The 20,533-nt window shown below is 39.8% G+C and overlaps 1 protein-coding gene and 1 long non-coding RNA gene across 11 annotated transcripts in view; one reads left to right on the top strand and one right to left on the bottom strand.

The window, feature by feature from the left end:
• Positions 1 to 20,533, bottom strand: part of SEMA3D (semaphorin 3D) — a 147,944-nt gene that overhangs the window by 79,263 nt on the left and 48,148 nt on the right. For all 9 annotated transcript variants that reach the window (XM_052790051.1, XM_052790054.1, XM_052790045.1 and 6 more), the window contains exon 3: positions 4,539 to 4,699. In XM_052790051.1, coding sequence (XP_052646011.1) covers positions 4,539 to 4,699 — 161 coding nt within the window. The remainder of the gene's footprint in view (positions 1 to 4,538; positions 4,700 to 20,533) is intronic.
• Positions 578 to 18,721, top strand: LOC128143121 (uncharacterized). 2 transcript variants are annotated; one of them, XR_008235630.1, is made up of 4 exons: positions 578 to 1,258; positions 2,347 to 2,709; positions 13,619 to 13,832; positions 16,357 to 18,721. It is a non-coding gene; the product is annotated as an uncharacterized LOC128143121 (long non-coding RNA). The 2 variants fall into 2 exon arrangements; XR_008235629.1 differs by lacking the exon at positions 16,357 to 18,721 and having other exon boundaries at positions 13,619 to 14,015.

A 20,533-nucleotide genomic window follows, 5' to 3' on the forward strand; every position in this document is an offset into this window, starting at 1 on the left:
TACAGCTTTTGCTGACAGGCAGAAAGCTAAATTCCTTTGAGTTATAGAATAAGCAGCACATAGCTGTTTAGGAAGGACCAATCTTGGTACTACTGTGTTTCAAGGCTGCAACTAACATCTCAGACTCTGTATGTATCCCTGAGGCTCTGGCTTCATGGCAAGAACCAAAGCATCCCTTCAGTACTGGCTAAATTCCCACTGGGTTCATTGCTAATTGAGACCATGCTTATATAGGCTGACAGGAGGATTCCCAGGGCAATGAAGGTAAAATTCAGCTCCTGTATCTCGAGGGTGCTGTTTTACATAAATATGCATACGTATTGGTGTATATGTTCCCCTTCCTGCAGAGACGGGTGGGTCACACTGCAGATATTGCACAATGATAATAGTGCTGACATATAACCCCACCTGGACTGTTGGTAAGCACTGGAGTTTAGTAAGGTGCAGAATTTCTTCACAGCTATTTCATAAGCACTTACCCAGCTGATACATATCTACGCATATGTATTTTTTACTGTGAAATATCTGAAGATAAATATCTGAAGATAAAAATACTGAAGATAAAAATCAGTACAAGAGGGCATTAAAGGATAAGTCACAAGACAGCTGCACCTGGTAATGCCAAAAAATAGCAGCAACTACAAACTAAGGATGCTCCAAGCAACGATAATTTGTGACCCTGTGCCAATACACACTGGGGCAGATGAAAACAACTTGTTCCAAAGCTGCTATTGGGGATCTGACATGTTTATCTATTTGGCCCACATGTGGCTGTGTCTTCTAGCACTGACAGCTCCTGCAGGTTGGCAGCTTTTCAAAAGCTTGTCAGCCCTTGATAGCATTCCTATTCCTGCAGAGATGGGCGGGTCGCACTGCGGATTACACAGCGATAATAGTGCTGACATATAACCCCGCTTGCACTGTTAGCGAGCACAGGACTTACAGAAAGGTGCACCATTTCTTTGCAGCTATTTCCTAAGTGTTTACCCAGCTGACAACATTTTGTATTTAGTACTTATTTAGTTTAAGGAGTAAAATAACAAAGGCTTTAGGCAAACTCACAAGAAAATTCTATGTACCAATGTAATCTTTCCAGCAGGCTCCCAGAGCTTACGATTCCTATAGAATTTTTTTCTCCAGCTTTCCAGCCTCTCATGCTATTGATCATGTTTGTGTGCTTGTTTTACGCTGCACTTCTACTGGTTATGGCATAGTTGTCTTCAGATTTATTGTCCATATTTGCAACGTCCTGATAAACGTAGGTTGCTGCTCTCTTCTGCTTTCTTTTGCTGAACATCTTTATTTTACTCATAGGAAGGAACCACAAATCTTCCAGTTTACAAATAGGTTGCAATACTTGTCAGGCATTTAAGGATCTTTCAGGAAAAGACTATAGCACTTGGTAATGCTGTTCCTGTGATAGCAGCTAGAGGCTTCTATTCAGGACAGCTTCACAGAAATTATATCCCTGCTACAGAAAGATGATTATCCTTTGCTAAGCTTTAGATATTTGTAGACTGCAACCTTTTTAGCTTTCGGCATTTGTCTTTCATTCTGGAGGACTTTTCTATTATACTATGGTACTTACTGTTGTTTTATAATAAGGTTTGCAAGCACTGGAGACTGGACGGGATTTTTCAAGCTGCCAGCTTGTATAGGAAGTTTTCAACAAATTACACATAAATTGAATAAAAATTACAATGATTTAAGAAATTGGAACTCCAGAAGAACTATTGATTTATTTCATCAGGAAAAATATACCAGGAAATAAAGCCATAACTTAATATATGTAAGTTAAATTAACTAATTTAGGTAAATAATTAGGTTGTAAAAAGGAAGTTATTAAATTATATATAAGTATGCATTAGAGAAGGGAGCAGGATACAATGCTTTGGATGTTTCTTTGAAAGACTATTCCAGAAATGTCTTAATATAGAGCATCAGACTCTACAATATAATCTTGCCAAGTAATTATATCCACAGATGAGGATTTTCTGAGAGTAAATTGTTGGGGATCCTGACATGGCTTTTTAAAGGATCAGCAATTCCTAATGTAACAATATCTGAACTTGAGATCTTTTTTAAAGTAATCTGAATCTACCCAGCATACAGCATTCTACAGTTCATGTTCAGTTTTGTTTTAAAGAAAGAAAACCCCAAACAATGCACAATCTTGCATTCTAGTTTCAAAGCTCTCACACCTTTCTTATCCCTTCAACTTGCTGTCTTTTAACCCTCCTTCCTCAAAGTCATTAATAAACACATCACTTACAGGCAGAAAATTAATATTCTAATCAATTACTTCTCATTTTAGTGGTTGTTTATAAGCAGATTTTTTTCTTCCAGACGACTCTTACTCCAGAGGAGTACAAAGGACACACTTCAGACCCTTGTAGTCCCAACATGTGTGGTTTCCTCACACCAGGAAAGCCTGGAAGCGAGCCGCCTGGCCTGGTGCCAACCCAAACCACGGTCAGTCTAAACACAGCGCCGGCAAACGCTACTTTCTGACACTTCGCTGCTACTGGAGAGTATCCTTTAGCATTGGAACCTCGTCAGTGACTGAGATTTATACACAGCCTCTCGTGCAACTTCCTTCATCTCATCTCTTCCCTCCCCGAACAAATTTCTACCAGCCCAGCACAGAGGAACCAGAGAGAAACGCTTGTGTGATATCATCTTATGTTACCTGGGCATTTACCTAAGAGGGTAAGTTTATAAAGCTGCTGAATGCCCACGGAGTTCTTGGAAATCAACACACCACAATGCTTTGCAGAGCTTTTCAGTCAGTTTTAGCTATTTAAATATACTTTTCCTCAGTATTTTGTCTGAAAAGTTAAAGAAGACCTGAATGGTTAAACTAAAAAGTAGAAGTATTTGAACCTGCAGACAATCATTTCTTTAGTCCGGATATGCAAATGGTTATGAATTTTATTCCCTTCTTTCAGGTTACCACAGATATGTAGGCATACGTTCTCTATTCAGCTTACCAAATGCAAATTTTCATTCCAATATGAAGTGAGCCTTTGCTCTACAATATCTGTATTAAATGGCACTGTCTGATTGCACACTAATTCTCCTGGCTCAATCTGTCTTCTGCTCTTCTTGGAAAACACAACATCCATAACGATCAGTGGTGGTTTGGCTAAAGGGAAAATGTTCCCAGCTTGGACAGAGGGGAGGACCACGCGGGGTGCTACCACCTCCAGAAGGCTCTGAACTAATCAAGCCCCGCTAAATGTAATGGGAGGTGACAGCACTCAGCGTATCTCTCAGGAGGTAAACAGCATCCCACAGAAACAGAAATCTGCTTTTCACACAAACAAAATTTGTTTTCTACAGAAAGCCTATGCCAGAAATCGATCTGTAGTCTGAAAATCTGCAATATGAATAATGCCATTATTAATGCAATATCCTGAGGAGGTGCTGGCTTTTGAGTAAACTACTGAGATGGCAGACATAAGTTAAGTGTTTGATAAAGCATCCCAGGGAAGAAATTTCCTGAAACGTTCAGAATCTGAGTTTTAAAGCAACTGGCATATGGAGCATTGCAGAAGTCAAAATAAGAAATAAGATATTCGGCCTTGTACTATATCTCTTCTATACAATGACAGTAAGTTGCGCTCAAACATGTGGGGCAAAATAGTCTCCTGTTACACCTGCTAAGCCCCTGCGCTGCAGTTGTATTAATTCAGGGTCAGTTACCTCCTCAGAGCTGACAGCAGAACATAGTAATTTTAAACCTCCTCCTGGTGCTTAAAGAAAATATCAAACACAGCTGAGAATTTAAATTTTATTCAGTAAGTAGCATATCTGGAACAAGCAGGAAAGCAGTTTTCATGTGTGTTCCTATGCAAGCATCTGTTTTTCACATGTAGCAGTCAATTGTGCTTACAAAAGCTCATCGTGTCTGCTAGAAATACCGAAGGCTAAATTGCCATCTTACTATCTGGACTTAACACATTGTCGTAGGGCATGGGCAAGGGAGTACAGTAGATCCCAGTGGAAGCTTCTCCTATCCCTAGTAATTCTAGATATTAATACAGATGTTAATATTAAAATTGCCACTAACATTTTAACTGTAATTTAAACCATCCAAAATGCCTCTGCTTTGTTTAATAGCACAGTAATGTAATCCCAGTGATGTTAGGAAGCAAGAAAAGGGCTATCTTCAGTTATCTTCTTTCAAATGCTTTTATTTGTGGAGGGTGACCATGACCAGAGAAATTAAGAAGCAAACACTCTGAGCTGCATTTTTGCCTATTTGCTGATATTTTTATATTACTTTCATGCACTGCAGGGCTCCTCCAGGTAGTTGACCTCTTGCAGGACATCAGTCTCACAGGACCTCATACACCATGAGGAATTTAATTTATTAAAGATAAGCTGTATAACTATAGGAGGTGAGATTATCAAATTCTGGTACACAACATTGCATAATGAATCTGCCAGTTACCCGGTGAAATAAAAAAAAAAAAAAAAGACAATAACAAACAAAATTGAACTTATGAGATGAACTCTTTGGAAAATAAACTGACCTTTTTTACATTTTTGTTTAAATCAACCAAGTTGAGTAGGAAGATGTGGTCTTTAGCCCCGATTAGCAGCCGGCCCCTCTCCTCATCTAGCAGCAGGGTTCGAAAATCAAGCCCCTCTGTTGAACCCAGGAATGGGATGCAGCTGTTTGAAAGCAGCAAGTCTGTGGGAAAACGAAGAAAATCTTTATAATCAAAATGTTTACATATGACTCATTGGTGTCTTTTATAAATATATGCAACCAGCATGGAGTATGCCGGTGAGATAACTGCAGTCTTAGAGCATGCCTTTCCAGGGTCATAATACATTTCCTGTTAACCTTGGTTTTCTTTGGGGTTTTTTACTTCCAAATTGGGCAATATTTACTTTCAAAAAACATTTTTCTGTATGAAACTTTCTTAATAAATTATGTCTATGACATAAAGGAATCACATTCTTCAACAGAAATTAGAAACAAGAAAAGACAGATCTTTGCAAATTATGTGCTATACCTTTCCTTTGTTGTAAGAAAACTAATGGATGTTTATATCATCATACTCATGGATACACATGATCAAAGATCACTATCTCACCGTATTTGGTACTCTACATATAAAGCAGCAAAGAAGGTCAATGCCAGCAAAGAACAGCTAGGAGCAGGAAACAGTGGTTAGATGTGGCAGGTATCATAGACTCACAGAATGGTTTGAGTTGGAAGGCACCTTCAAAGATCATCTAGTCCACCCCCACTGCCATGGGCAGGGACACCTTCCACTACACCAGGTTGCTCAACCCCATCCAACCTGGCCTTCAACACTTCCAGGGATGGGGCATCCACAGCTTCTCTGGGCAACCCGTGCCAGTGCCTCACTACCCTCACAGTGAAGAACTTCTTCCTTACATCTAATCTAAATCTACCCTCTTTCAGTTTAAAACCGTTACCCCTTGTCCTGTCACTACAGGCCCTGGTAAAAAGCCTTTCTCCATCTTTCTTATAAGCTCCCTTTATACATTGAAAGGCCACAGTAGGTCTCCCCAGAGCAATCTCTTCTCCAGGCTGAACAACTCCAACTCTCTCAGCCTTTCTTCATAGGAGAGGTGTTCCAGTCCTCTGACAATTTTCATGGCCCTCCTGTGGACCCTCTCTAACAGGTTCATGTCTTTCTCGTACTGGGGACCCCAGAGCTGGACACAGTACTGCAGGTGGGGTCTCATGAGAGCGGAGCCCAGGGGCAGAATCACCACCCTTGACCTGCTGGCAACGCTTCTTTTGGTGCAGCCCAGGATATGGTTGGCTTTCTGGGCTGCAAGCATACATTGCTTGCTCATATCCATTTTTTCATCTACCAGTATCCCAAGTCCTTCTCTACAGGATGGCTCTCGATCCATTCATCACCCAGTCTATACTGATATTGAGGATTGTCCCATTCCCGGTGCGGGACCTTGTACTTGGCCTTGTTGAACTTCACATGGTTCGCATGGGCCTATTCCTCCAGCCTGTCAAGGGACCTTCAAAGATCATTTAGTCCAACTAGATGAGGTATGGCATCCCTTCCCTTCCGTGTATCAGCTGCACCACTCAGCTTGGTGTCATCCACAAACTTGGTGAGGCTGCGCTCAATGCCACTATGTCATTGACGAAGATGTTAAATAGCATTGGTCCCAGTATGGATCCTTGAGGGACACCACTCATTACTGCTTTCCACTTGGACATTAAGCTGTATATATGGTTGAGAAGAATTGGAAGGAGGTAACATCCATAATGTGTACAGAAAGTTTGATATAAGGTTCGGTTTGTCCATTGTCTAATATTAAGATCTGGTGGCATTATAGAGAATTGCTACAATTAAATGTTCAATTACTATCATTTCAATTGAGAATTGAGATCTGAATCAACAACCATCGAGAAGAGATATATCCCTAGGGCACAGTATTGAAATGAAGGCAATATGGAAGCATATTAAGGGGAGCATCCAGTAGCAACATCTCTAAGATCCTGAGGTCTTTACTTTCCTTACAGAGGTGGCAATGGGTGGCTGTTCCTGCATCCTTGCCCCCTCTGCAGAGGAAGTTTTCCCTATTAAAAGCATAAATTTGACACTTAAGTTTTACTGTGATTTAATAGTGCCTTCCAATCTCTTTCAAAAGGTATTTAAGAAAAACAGGTTTCTCTATGAATCTAATCAAAGAATCTACGCTTCTCCTGTACAAATCTAAAAGGCTGTAAAGTAAAAAATCTGTGACCTTTTGCTTAATGAAGGTTCTGTGGATGTAATTCTGCATGAGGACACAAACAATGTGTAGAAAAGAGCACAACAAGAGTTTAGTCTTGTTGGGCAGTCATTAATTTGGGGAGAATGAAAGTAAACATGTGAATCAGTTCCTCCCCAAGCAAGCTCTCCAAGCTAAACTATTCAGAAATCTTTGGACAGAAAAGCAAATCCTGTTTTTATCTGAACATAAAATTAAGGGTATTTCCACCTTTCAGGCACTGGATGGACAATGTATCCGTCCTGCTGGAGAGGCTGGACTTACAGCACAAGGTATTTACACTTCCTGATCATGATGAAAAGCATGGCCAGTGTTTTGCAGAGTAACTCCTGAACAAAATAAAGAGGGAAAAAAAAAAAAAACAACAAAATTTTTTCTCCAAGGTCTCTCACAAAAACATGTGACAGGCAAAGCAAAGATTAAGTCCTGTTACTGGCTAACAAACAGCACTGTGGAAGAAAAAATATTTTATCATTATTAATCTGACTACCTGGTATATAATTATGACAATTATTTTTTGGCTCAGTCACTTCTACTTAAGCTTGTGTGGTTTTGTCTGGCTCACTGCTGAATGTTGTTACAGTACAGTCTGAAAACAAATTGTCTTGTATTGCAGCTCCTATTCCCCTAGGTGAGATTTATTTGGCAGTACTTTGAAAAAAATCACTTCACATTGAGAAAATTAAATCCAATGTTAAGCACTACACTGCTTTATGCCAGCACTGTCCTATCATTTGTGAAGACAAAGATGTCAGGGGTTTTTTTTTCTAAATTAGCAACACTTTAAAAGACCTGCTTATTAATTGACAGCAAGATCACTTAGGAACAACTTATGGTTAGCACAGTACTATAAAACCCTCAGTCCCATCCAAACTACTTCTTCCACTAGAGACAGCTGACAAATAGCCTGGCTGAAGAATAGCCAAACCAGTGTAATAAATAAATACATATTTTAAATAAGAAAAAGAAAATCACTGTAAACACAGAACTTCTGAAGCTTAGCTCACTCCACTAGTATGTTTTCACCCAATAAGAAATAAAGATGTACTGCTCCTGACACTTGTTCCTGGGTTCTCTGATACAGGACAGCCACTTCTAGTGAAACTCTATTAATTTGTGTGTGTGATGTAGATGTGTCTTCATTAGACGTCATACTCTGTACAAACCTCCTCCCTTGTTTTTTCTGACTGGGAATTCTTGGTACTGGATACGATGGAGCTGTTTATTGGGACAGGGTTCTCTGATGCTGATCACAGCACAGCAGGAGGTTTTAGCTCCCTGGGGCTACTCAAATTATTCTCAATTGATCTCTAAAATACTATTAATCAGTTGAGCATTGCTGGAGCACATAATTTCTGAGTAATTGTCTTTCTCTTCTCCACCCATGACATAAGAGCTGGCTGCATTACTAGATTATCTGAGCCATTGTAATAAATGCAAATAAATTAAATCTTTTCTGATGACAAGCTTCCAGTGGTATCACAGTGCTCACCTGTGGGACATGGATAACAGATGCAGAATATGAGGGAAAATTCCTTCTCATCTCCAGCCATAGGAATTTGATCTTAATAAGGATAAATTATATGTTTGTGCAAATGCTCTAAAGCACTTTCATCGCTTATAGTCATGCAATGCATGGGCCTTTGCAAGTGTGTCACTTGCCAAAATATGTAGACCTGATTCTCCACACACCTGAAAAGAGATGACTGAGACTGCTCTCCACTTCCCATTTCTTTTCTATTTGGAAGGAACAATCTCTGTAGTGACCATCCCAAAACGACATTTGTCATCTATTGCTTAACACTTCTAGTATTTCTCAGTAAAGAACCACCTAGGACAGCTACAATGGGGAGGGAAAATGTTGTCTCATGACTGAAACTCCCAGATGAGAATGAGCCCTGCCTGGTGCCTTGTACAGTCATTTGTTTCACTTCATCATAAGGAAAACATCTGCAAAATGTTCCAGATTCAAATGACAGCATTGCACACTGATTTCTTACTGATGTGAATGACAACACAAGCTGCAAAGTGGTGAAGAATCAGGTTTGGGCAGTTATTTACTAACTATTGAAAAGAGCTTGGAAATAAGACTCTGAACATGGCCACTGATAAGATGACCTACTGAAACATGACCTAATAAAATTTGTTAAGTAAACGTTGAGAACTGATTAAATTACAGCCAAATTAATCATTGCTCACACTCCATAAAAGCAAAAAATCCAATCTTATGGGTTGAAATTGCCCTTCACAGTGAGAAATATTTATTGTCACCAAGGATATTACACTGGAAAAAATTACTATGAAAAGCACATTTGCCCAATGGTTTTCAAGCTTAGAGCTTAGACAAAACTGTTGTTTTCAATCACTGCATCTCTGTAGCCAGGCTAATACAGAAACAGCATTCTCACAATGCACAGAAACGAAGCTAGTTACAGGGATGGTCTTTCACAAGTACATGTTTAGCACTCAGCTTATAGTCTGTATTTGCTGTTTTACTGAAAATTAAATACCTTTTTCCAGTCTGGTAATTAAATGAATATTCAGCACACTCCCTTTCTGGGTTAATAATATTTCACTGCTGAGTGGTAGAAGCTGGAATAGTGACTGGTTTTTATTAATTTAGAAAAGTATCTCAGTGGACTTGGCTTACAACAGCATGATTATTGCTTACTTAAATAATCTCCAGCAGCAGAGCCACGGCATAAAGGCTTCGAATGAAAAAATGTCATTCTGTTCTGATAATACGTATTTACATTTATACAGCACATTTAGACTTCTTAGCCTCAAGTCACATATGTGGTGACCATGTTGCCATTCCTTGACTCCAACATGGTGTAAGCATGCAGCAATCTGGAACCACTTGGTCAAGACTCAGAATTGCCTTTGTGGCCAGTCACAGACATTTTTGTGATGATAGGCCATGCCTAAATTGGCAGAAAGGGAATTCCTCAACCTGTTTCAGAACAGCTACTTCTAATGACACCTTTGAAGGACTCCGAATTTAAAGGCTGTATAATTCTGTAATTTTCATATACAGTAAAAAACAAATGTCACATCATTTTCCTCTAGATAGGAGCAAGTCCTTTCACATGCTGGAAAATACCCGTGACAATTTACATGGGTATTGTGTGAATCCTTGACTAAACTTTGGGCATAAAAAAATCTCCATATAGCATGAATACAGCCATTTACTTAATTCCTAAAGTATTCTGAGTTTAAAAGATCCAATTGACCCCAGATGTATTTTTATGAAGGCAAAGAGCATAGTTCCAGTCTACTACCAATCTCTACTACATATTGCAAGAAGCAAGTTATATTTTGTTTAGCTGCATCTCACCATGGACAATGATGATTTGTTGTGTGTACCATGTGGCTCTCATTGCTCTACAATGAATTTTATTTGGCCTGGAGGAAAATGTCATATTCATGGCACAGCAGGGCCTTTCCAAAAGGATAGGGGTTACTGGGAACAGAGAAAACATGATTTCTTATTGGCACAATATTGTGTCAAAATCTTGATTTTCTTTCTGAGTAGTCCCCCAAACTACCTTGTACTCCACCACATATTTGGAGATTAGGCACTTCTATTCCTCTTTTAGGATTGAGGATTGTTCTCCAGGAGGGTATTACAGTCTAGGAAGGTGACACTGGAAAGAGAACTTTTTCAAAGATTGCTTCAAAATTCAGGAACAGTTTGCTGCAAGATATAAGGCATTTCAAGGCATTTTCGCTTCGAGCTTTAGGCACTTCTATGGGCCTGCTCAGCAATCAGCAAACTTAACATTTCGCACATCTATATTTGCAAATACTTATTGATAGATGTCAAATCTGTCAGCATTTTACAACCCAGAAAACTCATAAGTAATTAAAGTAGGTCCATTATGCACTATGCTTCTCAAAGCAGCATTACAGACAATGGTAACTAAGCAATAGCTCTCTCTGTGCAGTGCTGTGAACACCTTTTTTACACCTTTCATCGGGAAGGGACAGATCATCTTACCTTCAGATAACCTTCACAACGGCTACTCCACTCATAAAGAGGAAGAAAAAAAGAAAAAAAGCCAGTAACTCACGCTGTGGGACCTGATTCTTTTTTGTACCATAAAGCTCACTCGAAAGGAAGTGCTTCTGCCAGATCAGAATTGAGACTACTGCAGATTTTTTAGTTCATCTATTTCAGAGCCGGGGGTTATAATCAATCTACAGTTCTGTCTTTGACTTGGTGTTTTTTAAATCTGCAAAACCGGTAATACTGTAAAACAAAATAGGTAGGTGCTTACCACCAAAAATACACCCAGTTAAACCATGAACTATACAGTTCTCTCTAATGTTTCTGGAAGTGTATTTTAGTTGTGTTTTAACTTCAAATAAATTTGACTAGTGAACCAGCTGCACAAATAACTTGTAAAGAGTTATTATTGCAGAAGTGATTAAAAGCTGCTTTGTGACTTCATGTTATTTGTGAAAAAATGCAAAGGCCCAATTCACAAACTTCACAGAGCCAAAGCAAATAATTAACTTTAGACAGCACAACTGAAAATGTATCTGAGTGAAGCATTTGTTTTTCTGAAGAAGACCTAAGACCATGGATTTGCACAGGTTCTCTTTTCCTAAGTAGTTTATCTTTCTTGCAAAACTGCCAAAGTAAGCAAACTCACGGTTGTTTCCAAGGCAAAATTAAATCACTTTTTTTTTTTTTAAAGTGATACTGTGGATATTTAAAGAATATGCACTACAAATGTAATTCAATATAAATGATTGGCAAGCATATGAGCTTTGGTAACGTGCAGATAATTGTTGGCTTCTCATCACACATACCTATCCATTAAGAACGCCTGGAATATTGATGGACTCAAATAGTACCAGATCTCCTCTTTAAATGAAAGGGAGAACATGCAAACAATGGGCTCATCACCTCTATTCCCTCATTTTCAATTGTCAGGATGGAACTTCTGCCTTTTTTCCCTTCACCTCTCACAGATTCTCAGCCTGTGTAATGGGTAAATAATCTGAGTCATTTGACTGAAATCCGCTTTCTTCCACTTCAGTCTTACTTCAAATTCCCTTCAAAGTTTCCCAATGGTGAGAGGGTATTGCTCTCTAAGAACATAAGACTTTTTCCTTATACCTAACAGAGTAAAATTTTAGGCCATTATTGAAGTCAGAGGCCAGTTTTCTCCTCGACCATACAGATGAGGAACTGTCAACTTAACTAGAGACCACGCTCTAGCCCTGTCTTTTATAATTACCTTCCAGTGACCTGAGTGTCAAGCAGTTGAGATAAAACCTCTGCCCTATTCTGAGGGAGATGGCTTATAAACTCACCTATTCCTAAAGCTATTCTGAAAACCCACGTTACTAGATCCATAGTGGCAAATAGCCTATGAATTTACTGACTCTGGGGAAAGGCAGCTTTAAATGAATTCTGCTACTCCCACTCTCTCTAGTTAGAATTTCAATTTTTAGATGCCTTGGAACAACTCAAAATACAGTAATTTCATTCATTCCCTGGTTAAGCATTTCCCAGCCTCTTGTCCTTCCCAATCTATCAGCCAGTCAAATACATAGAAAGCAAGAGAGCTATGATAGGCTTCAGGTGGAAATAATGGCAAAACGCTCTTTGACTGGCTGATTTGAAAAAGCTGAGTTAGACTCACTGATTGTGAATCAGTTTTACCACTCCAACTAGTCTACCAACTCATCTCATCAACCTCACAGCTGCCTTTAGGTGCATAATCATGTGACTTGCAGTCAGAAAGGCATGAATCTTATGAAGGACATAGCCATGGGGAATGAAGTGTGGAGATTAGTCCACGCTCTGAGGAACACCAACACAAACAAAATGCACTGACAATAGGTTGTGTCTAGTAGACATCTAGCATCAAAACTATCTCAGGGATCTGGGACTTGCATTAACTTGCATGAATGAACACACTCCACTCTGCAGCAGTGGACTCATTCTTTCCTGCTTCGATGGAGACGTGTACTGCACTTTGCAAGTATGTCCAGGTGTTAAAAATGTAACATGGTGATCATATTTAGCACTTTAAGGCACATAGCTCTTCCTTTGTCGAAGTATGGGTCATAAAATTATATGCAGTGCTGTCCCTCCTTTCCAAACAAATTACTGTCATTATATTGCACTTGCCTTCAAAATAGTACCAACCCTTCATTTCAGACTTTGCTTTCTTCAGAGTGATGCAAAAATGGCTAGAGTATTTTCAAGCACCTGTACCTGCGATTTTCTACTAACTGCATCTTCAGAGAAACTTCTGAGAACATGATATTCTTTGGAGAAGGACAGCACCCTGAGCACAGAGAAGCTCTTTGCTACATCTTATAGCCCATATATCTGTGGGCTGGTAAAGCAACAGCAGGTTGTGCTATTTCTTCTGCCCATACTATCTGGTAGCTGCTGTACAGAACATGACACATTTTTAAATCCTTACTCAGTTTTTGCTCTGTTGATGAAATTCCAGCCTTAGAAAGTAAGATAAGTGGACTTTGTTTCACACTTGGAGCAAATGAGAATATTGTTGTGGATTTCAGTGTCCAGGATTTAAACCTGCAAGGAGTTTTCTCAAGTAAATCCGAGGTATAATTGGCTACGGAAACCTGGATTTGGCTCAGTAGCTGGTCTGATGCTACTGATAGGTGCTGACAGATCTCTTTAGGAGTCCGACTCACTTTACTCAGACCTGCTTTCTCAGACTGCACATCTGACGCCAGGACTCGCTCCATTGAGCCTACAGCTGTTATATATGAAAGATACTGCTTTTAAAATGGTCAGATATCTTAATAATATATTCATTTTAACATTTTTTCTCACCAGGTTCAAATGTATTTGCCACCTTCCTAATGAGTGTACTGTTCTTAACAAAGTAGACAAGGTTTCATGCTAAAAGATGAGAGACCTTGAACTGCAGTAGCATGAACAACTCTGTTGTAATAAAAGTGTCAGATGGCATGGGCCTGGAAAACACATTCACATCAATACTAACAGGCTTAGGAGAGATACAGAGCAGCATGAGCTACTCGTGAAGAAGGTGAGTTGACAGTGCAAAGGACAGTTAATGCCAAACAGATTTGCTTGCTCAGTTACTTCATTAGTGCCTCTGTTTTCAAGACTTAAAAGAACAGCTCACAGACAGAAAAATCCCGATTTGCTGCCTATCATTGCTATTTGCAACTTCCATCCTAGTGTAATTGTATACTACACACGAGTTATAAACAGCATCTGTGAGCAACACAGATTTTTATGAAAGCATGCAATAGCTGTACGTCCCACCCTTCCCCACCCTCTGCATGCTCCACAGACACACACCCCACTTGCACTTGCATCAAGACTTGGAGCCAGACCCTCAGTTTAACCACTGGGACCTGCAATAATTTTATCAGCTAAAGATCTAGCCCTGGGTGTATAGTGAGAAGCCGTGGGGGCCATTCTTCTCTCCAACTCCAAGCATTGGACCAGAGCCCATACAAGCTGTATGCTAAGGCTGAAAAGCTAAATAAGATACAGAGATAAAGTCCTAACTACTAATAGCATGTGTCCTTGCCAAAGGGGCTGATGAGAGCTGGAGCTGGTGCAAGAGAAAGGGCAGGTCCATGCATCTGGGAGCAGATGAGCGGGGAAAGAAGTGGATATGTGTGTTTGGGGAGAAGGAAGCAGGGAGGGAGATGTCCTCCTTCCAGCAGCAGCATGCTGTTATGTTGGCTCAGCTGCCATAAAACCACCATTGGAGAGAGCCTGTAAGATCTCTTAAGTGCTGATGGTCCTTCATCGCCCTTACCGCGGTCCCCCCGAGGGCCAGGAAATTTCCTCACAACTGGCTTTGAAAAGCTCTTCTGGTTTCTCTACTCAACCAAGACAGGTCCAGATGGACGAGGAGGCAGAGCAGCTACAGTAAAGGAGGTGAAACCAGGTCTGGGAAACAATAACCAGCTCACCAGTGTGACCTGCTACCCAGGGAGCAAAGGCAGCATTTGGCAGGGCTGAAGGGGCTGCGGTGGGAGGAGTGCCTGCACAGGAAAGGAGGCGAAGGGCAGGGACCTCTGCGAGCAGATTTACCTGTCAGTGGAACAGAAATTTCCGCTGTTGGCAGCAAAGCTGCTTTAGGAGGTTCCTGCTTGCTCTCCCCACACGTAACTGCATGTTCCTGTCCCCGCAGGGGGAGTTCCCTCTCTGACATGGGCGAGATAATCTTTCTTTCCCATGCTCTGAATGAGGCACGGGAATTTTTATAATGGCAGTGGGGGCATTAATATTTTAGCTGTTTCTACCATCATGACTGCTAGCTGAGCTCACGAGGCAAAATTAATAACCCTGCTCTAAATTGCTGCAGAAGAGCAGTACAGAGATGCAATTGCTATAGGGAAGCACAGTTTAAGTCAGTCGTTATCTGGGGTAGCTGCATGGATGGACATTCTCTAAGAAAATGTGGTTTAAACAGAGAATGACTGTTTTCAGGAAACTTCAAAGATTTCTCTCCTTATATTCTTTTTCCAGTTTTCTGGATATATTTTATTTGCTTAAAAAGCAAGCAAGTGTAGCAAGATAACTCAATTGGCTAATGTGAAGATACATTTTCAAAATAGTTTTGCACTGGCAATAGCAAAGGACCTCTTCCAGCAACGAAAATAAAGCCAATTCACTTTATAATAGCTTGGACTAGCATAATGTTCTCCTATGGCAAAGTGAAATATAATTATCAGTTATACTTTCTGATATTGACAGGAGTTAAGTCCTTATGAAGCCATTAAAACTAGAGGTCACTGAATATCTGCATTAACTCCTTTATATGTTAGTGGTTTGTGTTGGAGTTGTGCCTAGCAACTTCTGTCAGATTCAGTTAGTTGTTTGTGTTGGAGTTGTGCCAAACAACCTCCATCAGATTCAGAGGTCCACGTGCAGATGTGCAGGTGGACCCAATATCTGCCTTGTAGACTTAAGCAATGTTGTGATAGGACTTACTAACTAAAAATTGCAGGGCAAGGGATATCAGAGATGTGTGTCTGCACAAGCTAACCATGCGCACCATCACATTACCTCCTGCAAATCATTAGTATAGAGGCACAAGCTATTATTTAATATTGGAGGGGTGTGTGTGTATGATTTTTTTTAATATTAATATTTACATTTATTTATCCATTTTGGGGCACCAGTGGGTGTCATATAGACTGCTGTTGTGTTACATATTTAGTGAGAAATACTTTTCAAAGAAATCCAGGGCGCATGGATGATGCAGAGGGATTTGTATAGTCTTCCCAAAGCTGGCAGGTAAGTTGAAGGTAAAATTGCGGTGTCTTCAGTAACCTCTTAGCCATTAAACTCTGTGGTACAGCACAGCACACTTCTCTGGGACAGCCAGGATTTGGATCTCAAAGGAGAATGCCTATTTTCTTGAATTAGTGGAAAAAAGGTACCTTTGTCACTCCCACCCATGTCTAAATGCCTCTCTTAACCACAGCTAGCCAATCCCTCTGACTTCTCTGATAGTGCTCTGGTATGATAAAGGAAATTTTGTCTCTGTCTCTTTCTGCTATCTCTTTGTGTATTTATCTCCAAAGGACTTTGACTACAGAACAGACCTCCCCTGCACCCCTCGGCCCTTCTTTGAGGAACTCGTCTATAAATGGAACAGCAGAAATGGGGAGGGAGGAAAGGGAAATAGGATGTGACTCGAGGACCTGCGCTGCGACCACAGATGTCCACTGCTAGACACACACTGACGTCAAGAGGATCATGCCCTCAAATTAGTACATAGCAAGAGAACAAGGCTGGGATCTTTGAAACTACTCAGGATTGGGTTTGCTTTACAAATGTCTCTAGTAAAAGTGCTATTAGACAAATATTTCTGAAAGTACCCTCTTCGAAGCTGATGCCACTGACCATGTATCTACCCTACATTCTTCTTCTAGGGAAGCAGTTTTCAGTGTTGTCTCATCCTCCTTTTTACAAAGGACCACTCATTCTTCCCGAAGTCTTACTCTTTTGTTTTTTTCTCTCATCTTCTGAGATTTAATCAAGTGAACATTCAGCAGAATAGTTTGGTATTTTGTGAACACAATTCTTTTTTTATCCAATTGAGGCCCTTTTGTGATCACGAAAAAAAGAAAACTGTTGTGAGCTACAGGCTGTTTACACTGTTAAGAGGTTGATACGGGTCAGTTCTCTAAGGTTATTCTTAGTTCAACTGCTATGTAAACTGTTGATGTCACTGACTGGAGGCTGCTCTCCAGGACATTATATATATGATAATTATATGACAGAAAATGCAACATATAGTTGGATCTGACCTCCAAGTTCACTAGTTTAAAAAAGGAAAAAAATGTCTGTAAGAAACTTGCTGTTTTTCCTGTTACTAAAACATAATAAACCCCTTCAAGTTTACACTTACTTAGTCTACTGCATATGCAAGAGGCTTTCCTCACATGGACAGCAATGCCCATCTATCTTCAACCTATGGTACATTTTAAGTCTCAAAGAAGTTCACTGCCTCCAGAAAGTATTTTTGAAACAAAACAGGCAAAATCTATTTCATAACTAACTAGATAAGCATCTGAAACTAGGATCTTAACTCTTACATAAACATTTTATGTTACTGTACAAAGGAATCTGAGACAGATTTTTCAGAGAAATCACAAATCATCAAAAATGAATTAAGTAACAAACAAGGGATTCAAGAAAAGCAGCACTTCCTCACTTAGCACGTTTTCCTTGATCTTCATCAGCATTCAGAATTACAGCTGCTGATATTACCACAAAAGCGTGTTTTTACTGATTTTTCTTCCTCTTCCTGTAGAGCAAGCACAGCTGCAGAAATGCAAGCTCATTTCTAGGCTTTTTTGTACATCGCCAGTTTACCACATTCCAGCCATTCATAGCTGTGCAACACCCCCATCGTGGTACTGGGAGTACCGCAATGTCACAGACAGTTTAAATGAGGTTCATGGAGCTATATAATTGTAACTATATTTTATATGCATAATTAAATGATGCATGACATGGAAATAAGCCAGCTTTGCTGAAACAGAACAAACTAACTGCTCTGACGCAACAGTCAAGCATCTTGTCAGTTATAAAATCAAACATGCTTAAAGCAAAAATTATTTAGAAAACAGGATGCTTGATATTGTAAAGTAGCATGTTCAAAGGATCATTTTTAGAACGTTAAGGAAATGTACTAATCCAGTCAAGTTTTCAAAAGAATTCCTGGCTCCAAAATGTTATCCTCTGCTTTCTGTTTCACGGTGTTGTAAGAATGGATCACTCTTAGGGGGAAAAAATCATGTATGTAAAACACTGCATGAAGCTAAACAGTTCTTAGACGAGGCTAATTTCCATGTAGAGCTGAGGATTTAGCATTGTCAGCCTTCAACAGAGGAGACAGGATTGCATGTCTTTAGTTCACTTATTTAAGATGAAAAAGCAAGAAGGAGTGGAAATTCAATCCTGCTTCAATTTACTTCAGTGGCAAAACCCTTGCCATAACTTTAGTGGGAGTGAGAATACATCTTAATTCGTTCAATGCAAAGAAGAAAAAAATCAGCTGAGAATAATGTTCTTGTTTATTAGATATAAATTACTGCCATGATTGTTTTTAACAGTGTTAAGTTTTAAAAGCCAAAGGTTGCCTTCAGTCTCGCCTTTTCCTATGTGCTGTGTCACAACGCAGGATCCTGGTCCTCTGACCAAACCAGCACTGGTCACAGCAAGCGTGGCTTGAATTTGGGACATGGTCACATTCCCGCATGGCAATCATATTTGTTTGTGAATGTCAGTGTGGATATGTCACCAGTGACAATGTCCAAATCTGGGCTGGGGCTCACCCCCCTAGCCAAGAAAGCAGAGTGCACACTTCTGTAATATAGATGTATTCTTATGAGTTATAAATGTAGTCTTAGGAAGAGCAGCTGAGGCAACTGGGGTTGTTTAGCCTGGAGAAAAGGAGGCTGAGGGGAGACCTTATCGCTCTCTACAACTACCTGAAAGGAGGGGGTTGGTCTCTTCTCCCAAGTAACGAGTGATAGGATGAGAGGAAACAGCCTCAAGTTGCACCAGGGGAGGTTTAGATTGGATATTGGGAAAAATTTCTTCACCAAAAGGGTTATCAAGCCCTGGAACAGGCTGCCCAGGGAAGTGGTTGAGTCACCATCCCTGGAGGTATTTAAAAGTTGTGTAGATGTGGTACTTAGGGACATGTCTTAGTGGTGGACTTGGCAGTGCTAGGTTTACGGTTGGACTTGATGATCTTAGGGGTCTTTTCCAACCTAAATGATTCCATAATTCTTTGAGTGCACAGACTACTTCTAAGATGTCCATGAAAAGAAATAAAATAAAGCAAATCAATAGGCTTAAATTTGTAGTTAGGAGTCTGCATTTCTACTGGAAAAATTTTAGGAGGGCCACAAACTGAAAGAGGTTGAATTTTTTTTTTTTTTTCCTAGAAGGCAATCAAGCTTCTGGTCTTGTTATTCTCTGTCTCTCCCTGTAAAGTAAAACCTAGAAACACACACAAAATATCTGTATAAAAGTATCTGCCAATAAAGTGGCAAAGACTACTACCCAAAAGATAGACAAAAATAAGACTGTCTACACAATAGGAATTAAACACGTTCATATGTATCAATTACGACACAGGCCCTTCCCTTCTTCAGTATCAGAACTGATGCCATCCTGTAAATGACAGTATTAAATGAGACTGGTATATGAAAACCTTCTGCATTTGCTGTAGAGGTAGGAATGAGGATGTTAAATGAGGTAGCAGACAGTAAGATTAAGGAAGCTGAATGTCACTTCTGTGCTTGCGGAGTTCTGCAGTTTGGATGATGGTCATAGGGTATCTCCAACCACATGAAAATGAATGATAAATACACACTGTTGCTCTGAGACTGAATGTAGTGTTATACAATGAGTATTAAAATATGGAATATTACTCAAAAATCAGGCCCTAGTTTTCTAAGGATGGTAATCTTCTCTTAGAAGACAGTTTGTTTACCTTCTCCTAATATTAAAGCTGTAACATAATAATAAAAACATTCATAATCTTGCAAAAGCATCTAAGAGATATAGATTAATCAAGGTCTGTCTAGTGAGAGCACCCTAGAAGCATCATGAAAGCAGTGATAATTTCTGGGATATGAATGACATGCACCAATATCTAAAAGCTAAAATCTTAGTGAAGAAGACAAAAAGAATTATTCAAGAAGTGAATTGGGGAAAATGTGGGAATATAGGATGAGGTATGTAATTAAAGATCATAGTGTATTATATTAACACAGGTGGAATATACATGACTGCATTACAAGGTATTTTAGTTGACTTGTGTGTATTTGTAGTTTTATGTGTGCATGATTTTTTAGAAATGGGGCAAACAATAAAGGAAATCCATCATAGGGCATCACGTTGATACCCACATCATCCACTGGAATATCTGTAACTTAACATTTCCAGCACAGATTTCCACCCCTTAAGCTATTTCACAGAAGATGAAAACCTCTAACTGCCATGCAGACAAGCTCTAAAATTTTAATTGCTGTCTGAACGCAGAGGACCAGTGACACACTATGGTTTATTGAAGCACTCTTGCGGTTATAGACACTTCTCTTAGCTACCCCACCCTGCTCCTTCTCCCCCTTCCTCTATCTACCACTGACTTCTTTCTCTCTCAATTTTCTCCTTATCTGTGTTCCTTTAATACTGTTCCCTCTTCTTTCTCTCTTCTTGTTCCCTATATTTCTTCAT

This window comes from Harpia harpyja, chromosome 6, assembly GCF_026419915.1.
Source record: "Harpia harpyja isolate bHarHar1 chromosome 6, bHarHar1 primary haplotype, whole genome shotgun sequence".
Taxonomy (NCBI): Eukaryota; Metazoa; Chordata; class Aves; order Accipitriformes; family Accipitridae; genus Harpia; species Harpia harpyja.